Source organism: Pavona decussata, unplaced genomic scaffold (genome assembly GCF_977016875.1).
Source record: "Pavona decussata unplaced genomic scaffold, jaPavDecu1.1 SCAFFOLD_102, whole genome shotgun sequence".
Lineage (NCBI taxonomy): Eukaryota > Metazoa > Cnidaria > Anthozoa > Scleractinia > Agariciidae > Pavona > Pavona decussata.
This window is the reverse complement of record NW_028145517.1, coordinates 3,540,001-3,562,137: the sequence shown is the minus strand read 5'-3', so window position 1 is coordinate 3,562,137 and position 22,137 is coordinate 3,540,001. Positions and strand designations below refer to the sequence as shown.

Here is a 22,137-nt window from a genome sequence, read left to right as displayed (position 1 = left end):
ATCAATCAATCAATCAATCAATCAATCAATCAATCAATCAATCAATCAATCAATTGAAAGGGCAAAAGAGGGCCTCCCCCTCCTTCAAATTTCGTCACCAACCCTTTCTCTCCAAATCCAAGATATCATCATGAGCCTACAAGAATATCGAGCGCTCGCTGGCCTAAATACACCCGCCCTCGTGACCCTGAAAGCCAGATTGTTGTCATTTGTTTTAGTTGTTTTCGTCCGACGCAGATTATAAAAATAATACAATTTAATTTGAAATATTATGAAAAGTACAGCAATGAAACCCAATGAAATATTCTGAGAAGCTTCTGTATCTCCCACGTACTTCCTACTCTTCCATCGCTCGCGATTGGTTCATGAAAAATGCATAGAAAATCATATTGGACAGCGGTTTTGCAAAAGTAAGCACTTCATATATTTGTCTCTTTGCCAGACTGCCGTTAATATATTCATGAAAAACAAAGTGTTCTGGTAAAATTATCTAATTATTTATTTTGTTAGAGTGATTTTACTTGACCCGTGAAACAGAGAATAACAACTAATACCAAATAGCTACAAGTAAACAAAAGAAGACAATGGAATTAGAGCATAAAAGCGCGTAGTATCGTAGGTTAAGTAAATCACTCTATAGGTATTGTATTTGTATGTTTCTCCTCCAAAAGAAGGTTAGAAACTCACTAACACAGCAAAAATGCTTCGATTATATCCGTCCCGTGTCTCAGCCCTGTGTTTTTACCATGGAAAGACAACCGGAATTTATGCAAATGAGTTTACCCCTAAAGGTCATGTTTTGAGCCGCAATTTGAAATGTTTTCATGTGAAATCCACAGTGCGCTGTATCAGTTGAAAAAAAAGCGATTAACTATTATCGTAGCTTTAATTCTTTGTTTTTGTTCGCTTTTGTAAATTCATTAAGCAGTCAAATTGTCAAGTGGTTGAACGTACCGATATTTTAAAAATACATAGGTGCATATTATGTTTCATATGACATTAAAAGTGAATCTTAACCACTTTAGAAATCACTGAATCCAAGTGATAATTTAAGCCTCTGCTTTTCACTTCTGTTCTCTGGTAGGCGAAATCTACCTAGATTTGTAACTATTTTAAACAAGACTTTAAATACACAGCGATTTCGTTCACCATTGTTGGTGTAAAGCCAGCAATATTAATTAAAGCTTGTAAAAAAGCGTATTTGCCCTGAACTAGTACATATACTCGTCTTTTCACCTCTGTACTAACTTAGTACGAAGTAAACTGTTTACTTTACCTCGAATTCAACTTCCAAGAGGTTTTGCCGGCAAATAGCTGAGTTCTGCTGCCTGCTCCAGGCGTCGTCGATTCGATTCGTGCTAATGAACTTATGGTTGAAATGCGTCAAGCTTTGCCGTCGATTTCGACTGACGCTTATTTAAATTCAACATTCATTCATTCATTTAAAACACGCAGGGGTCACGGTCAAGTGAACATTTAAAAATGAACACAAAATCACGACACGGTCTATCACGTACTCATCGGAAACCTGAGAAAAGAAGTATCAGACGAACCATAATCAGGGCACCCGACGGATCGTTTCGGTAAATTATCTGTTCGGAAGGACTTTAATCCCCTACAATTTTCTAAAGGGAATTTTCACTTGGAACTTCCGTGATATGGAAAACTCTAGGCCTAGTGTTTTCGGATTGATAAAAATATCGTTTCGAGGGCCGAAAAAAGGTCAGCTAAGATTTCCGGAAAGGAAATAAGGCTCAAGGTTTTCGGGAAATGGACAAAGATGCCCTAGTAATTTCGAAAAGACTCAAGTTGCCCTAGAATGACCGAACAGATAAAAATATTATAGCGCTGCCTAAAATGAACCTACAGAGCCTTAAAGGCTCTCCAGATAACCTAAAATAGCGTTTCAAAGGATCTGAGAGAAAACTGTCGTTGGGTGCCCCTGCATAATAACAAAGGTAAAACACGACAAGCGTTCACCCCCCCTCCCCCCCCCCCCCCGCCTTTAAATTCATACAACAGAGTTTTCGTGATTAATTTTACATCTAAAACGAATGCCAGTGAAGTGTGCAATCAAGTTAACCTACTGGTAACTTGACCCTTCTTACCGTAATACCACAAACGAATAGTTGAGAGCATAACCGTCTGATGCAGTCGAATTTTAGCCCGATTTTTCGTTTTCGTCAAAAGTGTCTGAATTTCAATTTAGTCAGAGAACATCGCTCTGTTTTTTTTTCGCTGTTTTACGCAATAATCGAGCCAGCGAAATTCAACACTGAAGACAGTTATGCTCTCAGTGCATCCCTTCAACTGAACAACAATTCCTTTAATTTTCCTGTTTCTTTTTATAATCAAGAGTTATTAAGGTATATTGCCTCAGAATTAAATTTACTATAGGCCAACATCGCGGTGGTATTATAAAGTTCAGTCATCTTTGGTATTCCGGATGCGCTGTCTCTGTAATATTTCAGTTCAGTTCCGGTATAACCGTATATTGAGATATTGTCAACCGACTTATGCTCTAAATGTTTTTGTTGATTTATAATTTTTCTCAACAGTACTTAAAAGCTGTCGGCTTTGCATCTGAAACCGGAGACGGGGTCGAGACGAGTTTAACGGTAATCACTGAAGACTAAGCAGTGCCCACAAGTCGCGTTTTCTACGAAACTTTGGAAACTCGTTTCTTTGAATATTCTTCTTTATTTGACAACAACATACTATTACAACAATTGCGTACTATCAACAAGACAATATAGTTTTCAAGAAGCATTAACTAATTCAATTTTTTTCTTACGACAGAATTCCCTGGAGAGCAGACCTTTGTTTTTTCTAGTTTAGCATGCAAAGTAATTACATCACATTCCAAAGTTTTTCAATACTTATACACTGTCTTTATAACTACACTTGGGACTGAACAAAGCAAGACAAAGGGAGGTAAAAAAGAAGGATGAGGCATCGTCTCTTTACATAAGGTTTTCAAGAACATATTTTTGCTTCACTTTTTAAATTTTTAATCTGCAGAGAGGAGAAGTACTTATTCCTTTACATTACTGTTATAGTTATAATACCGCATAAATAAAATTATATAACGTAAAATTCAGTCAACATATAACTGAAAAAAAAAACAACAACGTATTTTTATGTTTTATGACCTTACACGAACATGCCCTCTGATTGGTTGAAACCGTGTTCTCATAACCCAACATGGAAACGCAGGAAATTTCGAATTTATCCATCAGGGGTTATTTTTCAAAGGAATGATAAATTTAGTTTTTTTATTAATTATTTTTTAATTTGCTATACGACCCACATTACAAAATACAAGACAAAATACAGGTTTTGGAATCGAAAGTAAAAAAAAAAAGAAAAAAACAAAAAAACATCAGGTACTTTAACTATGGATGAGCAAGAGGCAGAAGATCGGAGAACAAATTGTTTGTTAAAAAAATGAATAGTTCTTTTAAAAATAGAAAAATTTCCTGTTTTTCTAGAGAATTAATAGAACCACTCGTAAAAGTTGAGAAGAACTCGAATCAGAAGGAAATATCTTGGGCAAAAGGTCTTAAACCATTCTCTGCTTTCAAATACATTTAAAAATACTGATATACAACGAGACACATCGCGTGTTAATTGAAAGTAAAAACTGTGCAAGTCGGGCCCCTTGTTATTATTCACTATATATTATCTGAGAACATGATAATAAACTGTAGGGGCTATCCGTGACAGCTAAAATGCAAGCGGATTAAAACGCTATGGAGCCAAGGAAAATGTTTTCCGTTTCTAGAATAAAACGTGGTTGTCAAAATTTACGGCGCGCCTTTCCGTCAAATTCCGACTTACCAACGGGATGAGAAGGGAAGGGGAGGGGGTGACTCATTGCCCGGAGTCAAGGCGCTTATCAGGGACATTAGAACAGTTTATGTCAGTTTCGTTCTGGAAATAGAAACTCTTAGAGCAGGGGCAAGAAAGGGAGAGGGGTGCTTGTCAGTAAGCGTAAGCTTTTATAGGGGAGTGGGTGCCCCATTAGAATAAGGTGTGAATCTGGTATTATTTTCAATTCCTTACAAACCCCTCAAGTCCTGTCTCCTATCCCTGGATATCCGCCCTTGTACATTGTAAACACAACAAGTAAACAAAAAGCAAAACTAAAGGACACGACAGGATAGGGAACTTAAGCAAGGACGACGGCGACGGCAACGGCAAAATCGAAAACAATAGGTTTAATGGGCAAAACAGTTGCTCTTCGTGTGCGCTTTAATTTCAAAATGACAACATGAAATAACTAAATTCAAGGTTTTGTGAACACACGACAGTGCATTTTTCATTTCTTAACTTTAACGGTACTCCTACCAATTTGGTTCCTGAGTAATTCGCCGTTTGTGTAGAAGTCAAGCGAGCTGAAATAATCGTGAAGTAGCACAAATGAAATAGTCAGTTGTATTTTCAAGTGACGTTTAATATCGTTGGCGTTGCTGTCGTCGCTGCTTAAGTTCCCTAATGTAATGACAGACACGCGACGAAGGGAATCAGTATCACATACCCCCGAGGGACAGGTCAATAAAAGTGATATCTCATGTTTTTGTTGAATTCCAAACAAGTCATTCCTCATAACCACAGTGGGATTTATACGTGATGGCATTGCAAATTTACATTAAACACTTTGCTTCGTTGCGAATGGTAAGAAAGAAGCAAGGAATTGAAACTACGAAATGTAGTGTTCATGGCTTTCTCGTGAATTAACCTTACTCAAGAGGGGATGATTGCCTTACCATGACAGCTAAAAGTGGATTAGGCAATGAGTTTTGGACGGGAAACGGAAAAGAAGGGAAAAGGCTTCGTGTTCAGAAGTGAAGCGAGACGCGGTAAATTATTCAGCACGCTGTGAATTTAGACCAAGGTATGAACTGTGTTCTTTTTATTTGGTTGCAATCAAGTGAGTTCTGTAGAAACGTGACTGATAAAATTGGGCAAGATTTCCGCATGCGAATCAAACTCTATTCGCGTCGCGTTTGCAGTTTTTGGAAGAGGGTTAGTATGACAGTGGTGTATGTGTAATTAATGTATGGGGCTGTGCGGAAACCTTTCCTAAAATAGTTGTATAACCTATCGAATCTACATTGACTGATAAACTACATGCATAGGCTGTTTGTTCAGTGTTGTTATGATATTACCTACATGTATGGCGAAGGGAATATGACGGAGGAATTGTATTTGGCCATCGTATTATATAACTGTGCTTTCTCCGGTTGTTATCAAGTTTTAATTGCAGCCTCGCGCCTATGTCCTGAAGGACAGGTCAATAAAAGTTATATGTCATGTTTTTTTTTTGAATCCCAAACAAGTCATTCCTCATAACCACATTGGGATTTATATGTGATGGCATTGCAAATTTGCATTAAAACACTTTGCTTCGTTGCGAATGGTAAGAAAGAAGCAAGGAAAACTACAAAACGTAGTGCCCATGGCCTTCTCGTGAATTAACCTTACTCAAGACGGGATGATTGTCCTGTTATAATTACCCCCCCCCCCCCCCACCTCCGTAGGAGTACTCCTTTAAATAAACCATATAGGTATGTACGGCGCCAAAGGGTGTGGTTTTTGAGCCGTTTTGGCCTGAAAATAAAATACATGTACATATTTTTAACCATTTTGGTCTGAAAGTTTAAAAACAGGTATGGATCTTACAGAAACGCGTAGGAATGTTACAGGCCAAGTGTGTAAAAAGTACGGGAAAATTACACATTTTGATCTGAAATCGAGTCAGCCTGTGGAGAACCGGAAACGCACACCCCACCAAAAATTCCAAGGGGCACCTCCCCCCGGGTTAAGCCCTCACCTCACCTAGCTTATCAGGTACTTTATCGAACGGGGATATCAAACATATGCTCCGCTGAAAAAACCGAGAAGAAAACCGAGTTTGGTAAGTAATATATTAAACACTCGAAAGTGTGTTTCATCAGATATCCAAACACCTCGAAGTCGTTTAAAAAAAAACTCGGCTGTGCCTCGTTTTTTCTACCTACTTCTCAGTGTTTGGATATCTGATGAAACACTCTTCCTCGTGTTTGATATATTACTTCTCAAATGATCAATAATTCTTGGAGAAATTCAAGGATAAACTTGGAAAAATTTTATGGTAATAAGGATCCAAATCCAAACCACGGTCACGGTAGAGATTTTCTTCGTTTTCTCTTGATGAATTATTAATGAGTTTGAGAAATTAAAAGGAAGAATTATAGTAACTATATACAATTTTAGAGAATTCGTTTTCGTCCATAGCTTCGATGCCACTAATTTCTCTGAAAGGTGGGCTTACACAGTTGATCCCGTTTTCAGTATAAGTTAAGAAGGAGGGTGTTTATATATTAGAACGAAAGCACTTGTTAAGCGCTATATCGAATCGTTACGATTGTTGTGTTCGAGAGGGTAGAGGAGATGGTGGTACAGTTTGATAGGTTTAATCTGAGTACAAGGATTGTCACAAATCAGTACACTCCAATCCATAAAAGAACAAACTGAATCTTGTGAATAAATCTGTATAAAGAATGATACCAACAACAACAGCAGCAGCAGCAGCAGCAGCAGCAGCAGCAGCAGCAGCAGCAACAACAACAACAACAACAACAACAACAACAACAGTTACAACAAATAAAACCTATAAAGTAGTTCTGGAGTTTTTAACTCGATCTAAATAACCGACGAAGTCGGAAATCATTGTATTACTTTCGCAGACAAAATTCACAAAAACTACTTCGACCTGGGTCTTCAATTACTAGACAGTACGTAGTCTCGCTACGCCTTTTTTTAAAGTTTGTTGACTTGCGTCAGCTTTAATCCAGCTAAAATGCGCACGTAGGTCGTCGCAAGTTTTCCATCGCAAGTTGTTCCGTGTTCCTTGCCATGGCATGAACGCGAGCGTGAGGCTGCTACAAAATAGCTCTTCTGTAATATGTTTGTAATTGCGAGTCAACTTTCGAGTTCTCTTGTCACTAAATTCAAATTTGTGTAAGCAAGAAGGCGAGTTTCTAATTACAAAGCATTGTATGAGCTCTCATCCGGAAGAATGTTGGATAATTGGCGTAGCTCTTTGTTCAAAGTTTTTCAGTTTTCGGCTGCTCGACAAATCCATTATTCTTCATACCGCCGAGATGATCTGGTTCACGTTTAATGGCGCAGTTGATTGTTCATTGAGAAATTCAGCGGCTTGCGCCTCCAAGCATGCACGATAGCCCTCCCTATGATAAGCAGCAAACATTGCAGGAGTGTAGAACTGATTAGAAGTAGAATGCTGAGGGAACACCCCACAAATTCCTTCGGAAAATGCTTGGCAAGCGTTTCCATGACAACGCTCACAGCAGCAGAACGTCAGTCTGTCGACCTCTTTTGCATGAAGCTCAGGCCCAGACCCCCAATGATTTGCTTCAAGATCCTGATCAACATCGCTGAGTGCATCCTTCCATGTCAATGGTTGTTGCATCTTGATCCCCTTATTGGGATGTCTTGGGGCAATAAAAAGCACTTCCGCCTCACCAACTTTACGGTCTTCCTCTCCATCCGGGTCTTTGTCGAAGTAATGGACTTTGAACCTTAAAGACAAGTAATTTATGTGAAGCATTTCCTTGCAGTAATTATAAAGTAACTTTCACTTATCCATACAACGTTAATGCACTACAATTATTATCTTGTAGAGTACGACCGAATTTTTATTGTGGCAAAAAAAAAAAATTAAAAAATTTTAAACATGAAATTAAATAAAACCTCTCGAAGCAACGACAATAACCAACATCAAACTCGATCAGCATACATATGACGTCGAGTCAGGGAATCGAACCCAAGCCAAATTGGTGGGACGTGAGAATAAACGACTTGTATTAACTAGACGATTTTAAAATTATTATTGGCTTATGAGTTTTTCCGGATGGTCGAACACAACTTTGGGAGAGCTGGGATTTTTTCTATTCAAGTATGCCTATTTCACTGACTGAAAATTATTTTTCACCAGTAAACGTGTTTTACAAACCTGTAACTTCTAGGCTGACTTCCTGAAGGTTTTTCCACGAGTTTAACCCGGATATCTTCAGTAATATCGCGCCCATCCAGACCAGTGAAGGAACATCTCAGCTTCTTCCTTGCCATTTCCAGAGCGGTCAACAGCGTGTCACAAAACGCCTGTTCCGAAGCCGCTCTTCCCCCGTACACAGAGATGATCTTTTCCAGTCTCATTTTCAGAAGTGGTAAAATGCCGAGATTTTCTGCGTGGCCGCCATCGCTCAGTCGTAGAACGGGGGGTGGATTGGGGCCCTGGTTCAGTATCCCGAGCGTTTTACGAACAAAACTGATATATGGTAGATGTACAGTAAAATACCTGAAAACAAATGTCATCATTTGTCAGTCCATCATCATCATCATCATCATCATCATAATCACCACCATCACCATAAGTTGTTTAAAGAATCTATATTTCATAGAAGTTAGGGCTAGGGTATTCACGCTTAAATAAATGGAAATGATTACTCAAAAAGAGGAAAAGGTTAACATTACTAAAGAGTGCCACACAAAACACAACCACGCTTTACGCTAATTTACGAGGGAAAAGCCCAGGGTGCAAGGTTGCTACAAAGCAGTGCAAGAATGCCACTCTCGTACCGAATGGCATTCCCCAGCCAATATCTACTTCAATTTTAAACGTTTACCGTAAAAACATCACTCAAAAGTGTACGGTGTACGAATTGTCAAAACTCAGAAGGGGCTTTAATCGCCTATACAGACTAAGTATTTAGGTATGTCCCAGAAATATGTCCAGAAATGAACGCTGACGAGATGCATGAACTGAATTCTTACCAAAACACAAATAATTCTGTCAAACATGAAGTCATATGAAAAAGACAAAACATCTGTCTGTAAAGTATCCAAAACAGGGGCACCCAACGGATCGTTTAGGTATATTATCTGTTCGGAAGACCCTTAATCTCCTACAATTTTCTGAAGGGAATTTTCACCTCGAGCTTTCGTGATATGGGAAATGTAAGGCCTAGTGTTTTCGGATTGATAACAGTTTGGTTTCAGGTACTGAAGAAAGGTCAGCTAAGATTTTCGAAAAGAAAATAAGACCTAAGGTTTTCGAGAAATGGACAAAAAATGGCCTAGTAATTTCGAAAAGACTCAAGTTCCCCTAGAAGGACCGAACAGATAAAAATATTATAGCGCGGCCTGAAATGAACCTACAAATCTTTAGAGGCACTCCAGAAGGCCTAAAATTGCGTTTCAAAGGATTTGAGAGAAACCTGTCGTTGGGTGCCCCTGCCAAAATCAGGGTTAGGTGCATTTCTGGACATAGGTGATGTCCCAGCCCAAAGAGTAAGGTTTTTGCACTTGTTTGATGTGAGCTTGCGTCGTGGGTCCGGATTTTGTCAATTCGATCTCCAAATAGGTATGGTTTGGTCCTGATCTCATTTGCTATATTCGCTGTATTCCTATAATTTAATGCCTATGATTGTACAATAATTTTAATCACTTGAACCATTGCATTATGTTCTGAAACCAGCACTGGATTTGAAGAAAACCCGGACAGAAATAAAAGAAGCTATCTCTTTCAATGTACAAACGAACAATTGAGAGAGAGAAGAAACCAATAGACATTATTCATAAATGGCGGCCGATTTATTATTCCTTTCGATATGTGTTATTTAGCTCTATTAACCTCATTTCAGAGTAGAAATTCTAGAAGCCCAGTAAGGCTAATTTTCATGAAATTGATAGAAGTAATAATTTATCGCCCGCCATGTATAAATATTAGTTCTGTTGCTAAAAATAGCATCCTAATATAATATACGGGATTTACCGCCTTCAATCCTTCACTCCAGAAACTGTGGGAAGATTGATACGAGTGAGGGTTTATGGGATCGTTTGGGTAGATGGATGAAAATTGCGCCGATGAATAAGTGCATTTCACGGCAGTCAGTTGTATAGGAAATACTCTTCTAGGTGAAAACTATTTAAAAAGAGCTACGTTACCCCAAGAAAATGGCGAAAAATGCACTTAATCGACGGCACCATGTTCATCCAGCTGCACAAACGATCCCATAATCCCTTAATCGTGCCAGTCTTCTCACACGCCAGGTTTAAAAACCGGTTTGGAAAATGACGTTTGCTGCTCTGAAAAATGGTCAGTATTTGGAAAACCGGGCGGCTCACTAATCTCGTACCCAGAGTCCTCAGGCTCTTTGGCCAGCGAATTGTTTGCCAGAAGAGACTCTGGAGAATTCGAAAAAAAGTTAAATTTTTTGATTGGCTGCTCCGTAACAGATTGCATTGTTTTACCGCAGAAATCCTGCGGTACTGAATAAAATTCCAGTTCCCCAGAGTCTCACCCGGCAACCAACCCTGGCCAAAAAGCCTAAGGACCATGGATACGGATTAGCGCCTCACAGTGAATGGGGTACCGTAGACAGATACATACCGGGCGATCTTCTCCAGTCTACTGGGGTTCTCGGATCCTGTTGGAACAAGTGCTAGGAATGTCAGCACCAACAGAAACAGAAAGAACACGAAAACGCCAATGTCGAGATAAATATCTTTTCCTGTTTTGTAATAAATGCTGAATCCAATCAAAAGAGGAGATATTCGGAAAGCCTCAATAAAGAATGGGAGGATCTGGAAAATAAAGAAAAACCCAAGACAAACACATTGTTGACGGAATGAAAAAGTAAGACTCCGCAATGTAAAATTGCCACTCGACTGGGGTCATGAGTGCTTTCTTCCTTAGCGTTGAGAAATCTCACGTACCTGCAGACCCACATTAAGAGTTTTCTCTTTCCTTGGGTCCCCAATCAGAGATGAACCCATGGCTATTCCCAATGTGACTTTCAAATCTTTGAACATTTCGTCGCCTCCTTCAAGAGCACCCATATGGTGATCGACAGCAGCAGCTGATGTCGCCATGGCATCTGACAGGTAAATGTCGCCAGGCATTAGCCTACCTTCAAACTCTCTCTGATCAGGCGGCCGGTCCAGCCTTTCGATCCCGTGTGGAGACATCGAAAGAACTTCATAGTCAGGTTCTGTTGGGGAGGCTGTGCGACGCCATCTGTTTACCACTGCATTGCTGATGAGAATAGGTCTAACCATTTCAAGGTCTTCCAAGGTCAATGGTCGGTGGGGATTAAGGTTCATTGACGTACTGGTTTTGAACGTGGGACAAGTGAGAAAGAAGTCCCGATAGGAGATCCCTGCACAGCCACACCAACCAACACTTGAAGGAGCAAACAAAGCTTTCTGAATCCGCCACCTCAAAATAGAACAGAACAATAGTGCTTGAGGACCTGACGAGACTGGAGTTGGCCTTTTTTATACAAACCTCATTACTTTTCATATGTAGATGCAAACTAGTCAGCATAAGAACAGTATAATTCAGATGATTTACATGTAAAAATATGCGAGGTTTAAATCAAAACAAATTTAACTCCAACCTCACTTCCATTCCCAATCCAGGTCACTAAGGGCGCAACTATAAAATGGACATTGGAGTGTAAAATGGGATATTATCTTAACCAAGCCGTCGGTCTAATGCAGGAGATTAATCAGTAGTGACTTTTATTTCTGCCAGATATTTCTCTTATAGGTCAATATAGTTCCAGCGCCTTACTGAAACCAGCAGACCCTTCTGAATTCTGTTGTTAGGGCTTTCGTAATTACCATTCCATTCCATCCCATCCCATTCAATCCTGTCCCGTCCCGTTCTGTCCCATCCCGTCCCATCTCACAACCAGCAATGCCATGAGCATTGTCGTGCTATATCTAGTTGGGTCATCGATGTGTTATCTTTAGTTGCCGATATAAAATCAATTGTTACATACCTGTTATAGATGTGTCCAAGACGTTGCTGTATGGCACCAATTAGAGGAGAGATGTATAATACAAGGCCGGAAAACCACAACAACATGGCAAACAAATGATCATTGTAAGGGAGGGGTTGGAAGTTTTTCTTGTAAACTCGCCACACGACAACCAAAGAGTAGAAATAAACGATTACAACAAGGGTAGCGTTTTTCCTCATTACTGGAAAGGCAAACCATAGCACAACTGATGGAACAACGATCAAAAATTTCATCCACGAAGGAAGAAACTCAAGAACGTCATGCATAAACCAGGGAAGAAACAAAAGGCCAAAAATGGCTGCAGAAGACGTGGTCAAAAACGCAAAGACGTTTTTCGTTTTAGGGAATAATGGCATCAAGATGTAAGAGAGGAAAGCGACAAACAGAGGAACGCTAAACAGAAAGAATCGCTCAATGACCTTTTGTTCTCGCCGTTGCTGACATTCCTCGACTGTTTGGTTTATCTTTAGGGTCGTGTTATCACACTTGGTTATGATACCGCCCCGTATAATGTCACCGGCACAGAGGTCGACCACATAAGCAAGTGGACATGCGTAAGCGAGCCACAGAAACAATGGAATTATAAGCGCAACAAACAATGGTAAAAAGAACAAAACCACGGAATCTAGAACAGCATGGAGAGGCCTTTGCCAGTCGCAAAAGATCCCAATTCTGCTTCGGAGGTGATCAAAGAACCTGAGATGCCATTCCTTATTGTCCTCCATTCCATTCCTGAATTTCCAGTCCATGTAAGCGCAGCCTGTGTAACCACCCCCTGACACACAGCTCAGGTAATCCAGCTTGGCGTTCCGTTGAAGCAGTCTGCGGAGAACACCGGAGCAGAATGCTGCTGACCTCACTCCACCGCCTGAAAAGGCTAAGCCAGCTTTCGCCATTGAAAGATTAGCGACAGGTCCTCTGTTTAACTAGCCAAGCTGTCAATTAAAGAGCAGCGTTTCTGGACATAAATCATTACATTTGGCGCTCAATTGGAATACAACAACGCCAAAATGTACATGTCAGTCTGGCAAACAAAATCAGACAGTAATAGGGCTTAATGCGAATAAATACCGTATATTTGGAGTATTGGCCCCTCCGAAGATAAATCCGTCATGATATAATTAAATAGATTATTATTAATAATAATAAACTATTAAAATAAGTCCTCCAAATCTTAGACGTAACAAGGTTTTCAATCTCGTTATGAAAACGAGGCTTCATGCAAAGCTCCTCATTTCAAAAAATAAGTTGTGTTTGTATATGAATGATAACTATTTTTCACAATGAAAACTAAAGCCCACAAAGCTTCACTTTCCTAACGAGATTCAGATTATTGATGATTTTACCGTGCTTAAATAAAGTTATTGTTGTTGTTGTTTTTGAGTTTCCATAATCAGGTTGTTTCAGTCCTTCAATGAAACCGGGCTAACCTTTTCTAAAGTTTTTTTGTTTCATCAACCATCAGGTTTCCAATTTCTCTACGCTGCCTATTTTACAACCACCGAAGCAGCAACACATTCAACTTCCTTTTAAAGTGGTACCTTGATATACTTGTGGAGAGGGACCGAGAGGAAACAGCAACTATGGTCTATAAGTCTCTGGCCTTGCCCCGCAATATTTGCAATCTATGTTTAGTTATCGAAATGAAATCTCTAAATGAACAATTTTCTTGACCTTCCCATGCAAATTTATGTGGCCCTACCTTTTTCTTTACATAAAATAAATTATTCGCCCCGTTTAGATCACCCTTCTCCACCCTCTGAACAATAACGGGTCCATAAACAAAGACAATGTGGTCTAAACTAGGATATGTATCGGAATGCCGGATATGGAGTGTTTTGAAAATGCTGTCCGGCAGTCATCGCAAACACGCAAATAATTCCCAAGTCTGATGATGCATAGAGTGCGGAGCGGTAAGAGAAATCGACACAACAAATTGAGAACTGTAATCGACAACTTCTTAGCAATCCCAACAAAGATAGCATTGCATAAACCAACTATTTCGCTTAAATCGGCTCAAAATTGAGAAATTATCAGACTGCCGGACACGGAGTGTTTTGAAAATCCTGTCCGGTAGTCCCCGCAGACACTTGAATAATTTCAAAGTCTGATGATTCCAAGATTTGCATAGAGTGCAGAGCGGTCAGAGAAATCGAAACAAAAAATTGAGAACTGTAATCGACAACTTCTTCGCGATGCAAACAAAAATGTCGTTGTATAACACAACTATTTCGCGTAAAAAGACCCGAAATCGAGAAATTACTGAAATATTCGGACTGCCGGACACGGAGTATTTTGAAAATCCCGTCCGGCTGCCGGACATCTATACACAACGATTAATTAAAGCTTGTAAAAAAGCGTATTTGCCCTGAACTAGTACATATTCTCGTCTTTTCACCTCTGTACTAACTAAGTACAAAGTAAACTGCTTACTTTACCTCGAGTTCAACTTCCAAAACGTTTTGCCTGCAAATAGCTGAGTTCTGCTGCCCGCTCAGGCGTCGTCGATTCGATTTGTGCTAATGAACTTATGGTTGAATGCGTCAAGCTTCGACTGACGCTTATTACTCGGAATGCCCGCAGGGCAGTTTGAGTCGGGTATCTTTTTTTTTTTTTTTCCTCGTAGTAGTTGCAAATCGACATATTGATTTATGCATTAAAATATGTCCTCCCCTAGTAGAGATGTATTGTTCTGATTGTCTTAAACAACAACGGCCCAATCAAAATCCATTCGGCGCGTATATCACGAGGGAGGGGACCCACTTATCTCTACCTGTGTGACGTCAAAGCAAATCATCATTTGGAAAAGTTGTTTTCGTTCAATGGCGGCCACATGTCTGAATTTAAGACTCTGATCTGCCGTTGTCAAAAAGAAAACAAACCTTTTCTAAGCGGTAAATCGAAATAATAACTTCTAGGTAGTACTTGACAGTTGAAACGGTGGGAATTGGGAGAGTTCATAGCGAAGAAATTACGTTTTCACAAACAGATTGAAAAATTAAAAGAGAAGGAAGCCAGACCAGTTCAGCGGGGTCATGACGTTATTGCAGAGTTATTCCCGGTATGATTCCCACTAACACAACGATAAAATATCTCGCAGTCTCTCTGAATAAAACCATTCAATTATTTCAATTGCGAAGGGAGGATAGTTTTTAAATATCTGCGAAACTTATCATGGGGAATAAATGGGGCTACATTAAGCATTCCGTGTAATGCCGATTAAGGGCATCTTGTTTAAATTCAACATTCATTCATTTAACGCAGGGGTCACGGCCAAGTGAACATTTAAAAATAAATACAAAATCACGACACGGTCTATCACTTACTCATCGTTAACCCTATCAGACGAACCATAATAACAAAGGTAAAACACGACAAGCGGTCAAGCGTTCACCCCCCTCCCCCGCCTTTAAATTCATACAACAGAGTTTTCGTGATTAATTTTACATTTAAAACGAATGCCAGTGAAGTGTGCAATTTTAACCCACTGATAACTTGACCCTTCTTACCGTAATACCACAAATGAACAGCTGAGAGCATAACCGTCTGATGCAGTCGAATTTTTCGTTTTCGTCAAAAGTGTCTGAATTTCAATGTTGTCAGAGAGCATCGCTCTGCGTTTTTTTTTTCTCGCTGTTTTACGCCTATAGTTTTCGAGAAAAAACAAGGCGAAAATATCAAGTCAAAAAGGTAAAAGTACTTTTACCTTTTTGACTTGATAATGGCGTAGAGTCACGCCGAAACGTCGTCCGCTTTTCAGAGTGTTCAAAATGTTTTTAAAGAATCTTTTAGCGTTTAACTTTTCGATAAAATGTTTTTTCCAAATCGCTCCTATTAATGATAAATTTAGTTTTTTTATTAATTATTTTTTTAATTTGCTATACTACACACATTACAAAATACAATACAAAATATAGTTGAGCGAAACTCGAATCAGAGGGAAATATCTTGGGCAAAAGGTCTTAAACCATTCTCTGCTTTCAAATACATTTAAGGGACCGTTCATTTTTTATGAGCATGGGGGGGCTGGTGGGATTTGGTTAATTGCCACTACGAAACTGTATGACCCCCCCCTAGCATGCATTTTTTTTCCACATGGCCCCCCCCCAGCAGAACTATTTTTTTCTGATGACCCCCCCCCCCTCCCGCCCAACCAGAAACAAATCATACTCCTAACTTTAACAAAACGCTTATGTACTGTTTATATCAAAGATAAACGTAATTGTTACTGTGATTTCTTTACAGTACTATTAACAAGTAACCGTTCTCTACTTAGGTAAAGATTTCTCTTGTTTAAAAAAACGTTTTATAGATAGCAACACGTTTACGGCAACGACAAACCCTAAATTTCCATTTAGATTCTCAAAGAAACTATAAAAATTAATCAAGCAAATGGTTAACGTGAAATTACTCCCCTTCGAGTAGAAACAATTAATACACGTACAGATTTGACTAACAAATACTATCTCGTCAAAATTGACAGGCATATCATATTTGATATGCATTAGAACCAGGGCAGACATTCTACTCTCTCGCATGGTACACCTCATGTAATTGCTCAACCTTCTCATTAAGTGCTTTTTCTTCCGCCATTACTGATCTGTAAAGGGGGTTCGTTCGAACCCCTCGAACCCCCCCTCCTACGCGCCTGGATTTTAAAGTACTGCTATTAAAAATGACAGTTACAAGCTTTTCTGAAGATGGCTTACGGCTCAGATTTACCGTCAACTGAAGTCACCAACAACAGTTCTATTATTAAAACTAATCTGGATGTTCACACTAGGCATACTACTGAGTCTACTGATACTCCTGGGTTCAAATAATTTACTAATCAACAGTCTTTATAAAAGTGAGTACTATTAAAAAGAACATTAAACAATCTATTGATATAGTTCAGAGTACAACCACTTTGTAGAAAACTACTCCCCCAAGGATGATTCAATAGTGAGACTGATACGTTTTTATATTAATTTGAACTTGTACAAACATAGGTGTCTACCTCAGTTTATATTCATTATTGCTTTTCCAACAGATATGCTTCATTTCCTCAGTTGTTGTTAATATAAAATGCAGATTTCGACCTCAGTATGTAAAACAAATTAAAAGTGGTTAGGAAAATCGCATTAAATAAAATTGAAATAATATTCAATTTCTTCATCTGTTTCTGTGTTGAGCCACTTTCAATTTCCCCTACTAGCCAATTATTTCTGGTGACCCCCCCCCCCTCTTTCACTCATTTTTTTTTGGTAGCCCCCCCCTTTAGTGCCATTTTTTTTCTCGTGGCCCCCCCCTAAATCCCACCAGCCCCCCCATGCTCATAAAAAATGAACGGTCCCTAAAAATACTGAAATACAACGAGACACATCGCGTGTTAATTGAAAGTAAAAACTGTGCAAGTCGGGCCCCTTGTTATTATTCACTATATATTATCTGAGAACATGATAATAACGCCAATGGAGAAAACGCTATGGAGACAAGGAAAAATGTTTTCCACTTCTCGAATAAAAAGTGGTTGTCAAAAAATTACGGCGCGCGTTTCCGTCAAATTCCCACTTACCAAGGCGATGAGAAGGGGAGGGGGGGGAAGGGGGGGGGGGGGGGGTTGGCTCTGATTTCACTTTGTTGGTTGGAGGTGGCTATATTTCCCGGAGTCAAGGCACTTATCAAGGACACTAGGACCGGTTTATGTCAGTTTCTTTTTAAAAATAGAAATTCCTATCGCAGGGGCAAGAAAGGGAGAGGGGTACTCTTCAGTAAGCGTAAGCTTTTGTAGGGGAGAAGGTGCCCTATTAGCATAAGGTGTGAATCTGGTATAAACAAAAACCGAAACTAAAGGACACAAGAGGATAGGGAACTTAAGCAAGGACGACGGCGACGGTAAAGACAAGATCGCAAAACAATAGGTTTCATGGGTAAAACAGTCGCTCTTCATGTGCGCTTTAAATTCAAAATGACAACATGAAGTAACTAAATTCAAGGTTTTGTGAACACACGACAGTGCATTTTTTATTTCTTAACTTTAACGGTACTCTTACCAATTTGGTTCCAGAGTAATTCGCCGTTTGCGTAGAGGTCAAGCGAGCTGAAATAATCGTCAAGTAGCACAAATGAAATAGCCAGTTGTTTTTTCAAGTGACGTTTAATATCGTTGGCGTTGCTGCCGTCGCTGCTTAATCCCTTATGTAACGTATGATGGACACGCGACGAAGGGAATGCATCGCAAATCCTCGAGGGACAGGTCAATAAAAGTGATATCTCATGTTTTTGCTGAATTCCAAACAAATCGTTCCTCATAATCACAGTGGGATTTATACGTGATGGCATTGCAGATTTACATTAAACACTTTGCTTCGTTGCGAATGGTAAGAAAGAAGCAAGGAAAACTACGAAACGTAGTGCTCATGGCCTTCTCGTGAATTAACCTTACTCAAGAGGGGATGATTGCCTTACAATGACAGCTAAAAGTGGATTAGGCAATGAGTTTTGGAAGGGAAACAGAAAAGGAGGGAAAAGGCTTCGTGTTCAGAAGTGAAGCGAGTGGCTGTAAATTATTCAGTACGTTGTGAATTTATACCAAGGTATGAACTTTCATTTGGTTGCAATCAAGTGAGTTCTGTAGAAACGTGACTTATAAAATTGGGCAAGATTTCCGCATGCGAATCAAACTGTATTCGCGTCGCGTTTGCAGTTTTGGAAGAGGGTTAGTATGACAGTGGTGCATCTATGTGTAATTAATGTATGAAGCTGTGCGGGAACCTTTCCTAAAATAGTTGTATAACCTATCGAATCTACATTGACTGATAAACTACATGCATAGCCTGTTTGTTCAGTGTTGTTATAATATTACCTATATATATTGCGAAGGGAATATGACGGGGGAATTGTATTTGGCCATCGTAATATATAACTGTGCTTTCTCCAGGTGTTATCAAGTTTTAATTGCAGCCTCGCGCCCGTCCTGTTACAGTTACTCCCCTCCAGGCCTCCGGGAAAGTACTCCCCTAAATAGGCAATATCTATGTTCAGCGACAAAGGGTGTGGTTTTTGAGCCGTTTTGGCCTGAAACAAAATACACATTTTTAGCCATTTTGGTCTGAAAGTCTGAAAACAGGTATGGATCTTACACTGAAACGGGTATGAATGTTAGAGGCCAGGTGGCCGTTTCTCGAAAGTCCCGGTAATTTACCGGGCCCGATAAGTTTATTTTTAAATGTTTTTTTTCCGGGTACACAATTATTAAAGACATGGTACTTGGCCAATGTTTTCACAGAATTATAAGATTTTAAAATTTAGTATCAAAGCTAACAAAAATTGACTTCTTTTAAGAAACATTTATCACCAAAATCACTTATCGGGCCCGGTAAGTTACCGGGACTTTCGAGAAACGGGCCTCAGGTGTGTAAAAAATACGGGAAAATTACATACTGTTTGGTCTGAAATTGAGTCATTCTTTGGAGAACGGAAACGCACATCCCGCCAAAATTTCCAAGGGGTACCTCCCCTGGGGTTAAACCCTCACCTAGCTTATCAGGCACTTTATCGAACAGGGATATCAAACATATTCTCCGCTGAAAAACCGAGAAGAAAACCGAGTTTGGTAAATAAAAAGGAAGAATTATAGTAGCTATAAACAATTTTAGAGAAGTCGTTTTCGTCCATAGCTTCGATGCCACTAGTTTATCTGAAAGGTGGGCTTACACAGTTGACGCCGTTTTCAGTATAAGTTAAGAAAGAGGGTGTTTATTAGAACGAAAGTGCTTATTAAGCGCTATACCGAATCGTTACGATTGTTGTGTTCGAGAGGGTAGAGGAGATGGTGGTACAGATTGATAGGTTTAATTTGAGTACAAGGATTGTCACAAATCAGTACACTCCGACTGATAGGGATACTATTTTCACCAAAGAAGTACGCAAAAGGACAGCGAAATTTCAAATTTTGGCATTTTAAGGTGCAACAAAAATCGCCTGGGAATCGAAAGGGTGGCAATTAAATCCAAATATAACAAAGGTTATCAATATTTGAACAGAAATTCTCAGTAGAAAATATAGAGACTGAGTCCTGATCAATCAATTTAAACATTAAGAATTGCGTTCACGGCGAATGGCAAACGTGAGATTCCAGCTGCAACGATTTTAAGCAAGCCAAATAATTTATCTTGGCTGCAGGTTCTCTTCCATTGAGAACAAGGAGTGGAAAAAGTCTCGATGACAGTGGGATTATTCGCATTGACAAGAATGTTATCCGTTGCACGTGTCAAAAGGATGCGTAATAAGCGTTTGCGTCAGTTTCAAACGCTTGTCTTCCAAAACTACACTAAACAGACTTGATACTTCAAGGCTAGGCGTTGTCAGAAGAGTCGTGTTATTAGGGCCTTGTCGTTATTCTGAATATTGTCTGTCCATTTAATCGCTTTTCTTGTTATCACTAATAGCAGAAAAACAGCAAAAATAGTCTTGTTATGGTTCAACTTTTTAGGAATAGCCGATTTTATGAGGAGTTCATTTAGATGAAGAGAAGATTTTAATGAAAGTATCGGCTTTATATAATAGCAAGGATTCGTCGGCTCATCGTAGTCATTAAACTTCAAAGTAAAAACGATTTAAACATGTTCAAACTAATAATGTTCCTTGAAAATGAAACACAATGCAATAAAATAATTTGAGCGTTAAATTTATTTATCATTGAGAATGCGTCAATTAATTGTAATCTTGAGTAATCATTCGTCAAGTTTCACGTAGCTTCATAATCAGCTTTAAGGATTCCTTGATGCTTCTGCCTGCGTGAAACAAAAAGGCCATAACTGAAGTAATATGTCAAAAACGAGGGCGAGTGCTTTATCACGGGTTCCAAATACTGAGAAACAGATGAAAGCACGAGGCCGCAGGCCGAGTGCTTTCATCTGTTTCGAGGTATTTGGAACCCGTGATAAAGCACGAAGCCCGAGTTTTTGACATGTCTTCTCAAATGAAACAATAAGAAATTAATCTCATTAAAATGCAAATGTTTGATCTCAGATGAAAAACATGTTTCATCTCAGATGAAAACCTGGTGGTGTTTCATCTGGTGTTTCATTGGGGTATCAAGATTCATCCACCTGACCGAAATGGAGGTCATTTATTGGCTTTTGACTGCATGAATTATTAATGAGTTTGAGAATAATATTTGCAAGCCTCTGTTATCCATAGCACTTCTAAAGCCCTCATGAACTCAAATAACTATTATATAAATATGCAGTTGGTCAAGTTAAATTCATCTTCTTTTAATTTGCACGAAAAAAAAAAAAAAAAATCAGAATTGGTAGAGGTCTTTTTTCAGAAGCATTTTTGCTATGACCTATGACCCGGCTTCTGATTTCTAGTTCGGATGCTCTACCACTGAGACTCCTGGGAGCAAAGGGGGGATTTACACTCTTCCCATCGTTCTTTGCGTTGCTTGAGAACGAATTACTTCCGGTGAAAGCTTTGAATATGTGTTTTTTAGTCGAAGTCACATGGATTCTTTCGCTTCACAAATGAGAAATGGCAATTAAACAGTTTTTACTATGTTGCTAAATTCTCAATGATGAGATTAATGTGTTTCTTTGAGCGAATACGATCTTATAAAAATAATTTTAGGAGCCTTATTTGTTTGTTGTCATCAGCGACTGTTTCAGCATGAGTGGTAATAAGCATTTTGAATCGTTCATGCGGCACACAAAGTAACTGGTCGAAAGCCAAAGATTTCAAAAATCAACATTTTAAACCTCAAAGTTTGCTATGAGAAGAATTGACCTCTATTGACCTCTCGTTTTCGCCCCAAAATTTGCTGTTGAATGTAGGTTATTTCTGGTGTCATATCAGTCAGATGTGAACGACTTACCGCCGTGGCGAAGATTGTTTTCCTAACGTTAATTTCTTTATAAATTGCTTCTCTTGCTCGAATTGTCGGGTTATAACCGGAAAAGCGGCGTGTTACTGTTAGGTAGATGTAGAACCGAAATGAAATAAACAAGCACAGCGGGAGCGATGCGCATTTTTTTATAACAGGCGTTTCAATATAAAGCTCTGTCTTTTAAAATGCTAATGAAATAATCTAAGTTCAGAGCAATTTTCGGCGGCTTCTCGTTAACTTTTTCTGTCTAGAATAATGCGAGTGGACTGCACGTTTTCCTTCTGATGTTTTTCCAATAAATAAATATGCCAAAACAGTTTACGGTTTCCTCTTATTGTCTTTACGAGTTCGATAAGATTGTCGTGACCTACGACGCCTTATGAGCATACT

The 22,137-nt window shown here is 39.2% G+C and overlaps 2 protein-coding genes across 3 annotated transcripts in view; both read right to left on the bottom strand.

Annotated features, from left to right (window-relative positions):
* Positions 1-6,442: 6,442 nt before the first annotated feature.
* LOC146471687 (uncharacterized) lies at positions 6,443-14,434 on the bottom strand. 2 transcript variants are annotated; one of them, XM_085120196.1, is made up of 6 exons: positions 14,315-14,434; positions 11,856-12,811; positions 10,786-11,287; positions 10,460-10,653; positions 8,021-8,365; positions 6,443-7,586 (listed from the first exon to the last, which is right to left on the bottom strand). In XM_085120196.1, exons 2-6 carry the CDS (start codon positions 12,770-12,772, stop codon positions 7,136-7,138), a joined length of 2,409 nt encoding a protein of 802 aa, XP_084976322.1. In that variant the 5' UTR covers positions 12,773-12,811; positions 14,315-14,434; the 3' UTR covers positions 6,443-7,135. The 2 variants fall into 2 exon arrangements, with proteins under 2 accessions (XP_084976322.1, XP_084976323.1); XM_085120197.1 differs by having other exon boundaries at positions 11,856-12,900; positions 14,315-14,427.
* A 6,099-nt stretch (positions 14,435-20,533) lies between these two features.
* Positions 20,534-22,137, bottom strand: part of LOC146471686 (sushi, von Willebrand factor type A, EGF and pentraxin domain-containing protein 1-like) — a 12,196-nt gene continuing 10,592 nt past the window's right edge. Inside the window, exon 5 of the mRNA XM_085120215.1 lies at positions 20,534-20,653. Within this exon, the coding sequence (XP_084976341.1) occupies positions 20,630-20,653 (24 nt within the window). The 3' untranslated portion in view covers positions 20,534-20,629. The remainder of the gene's footprint in view (positions 20,654-22,137) is intronic.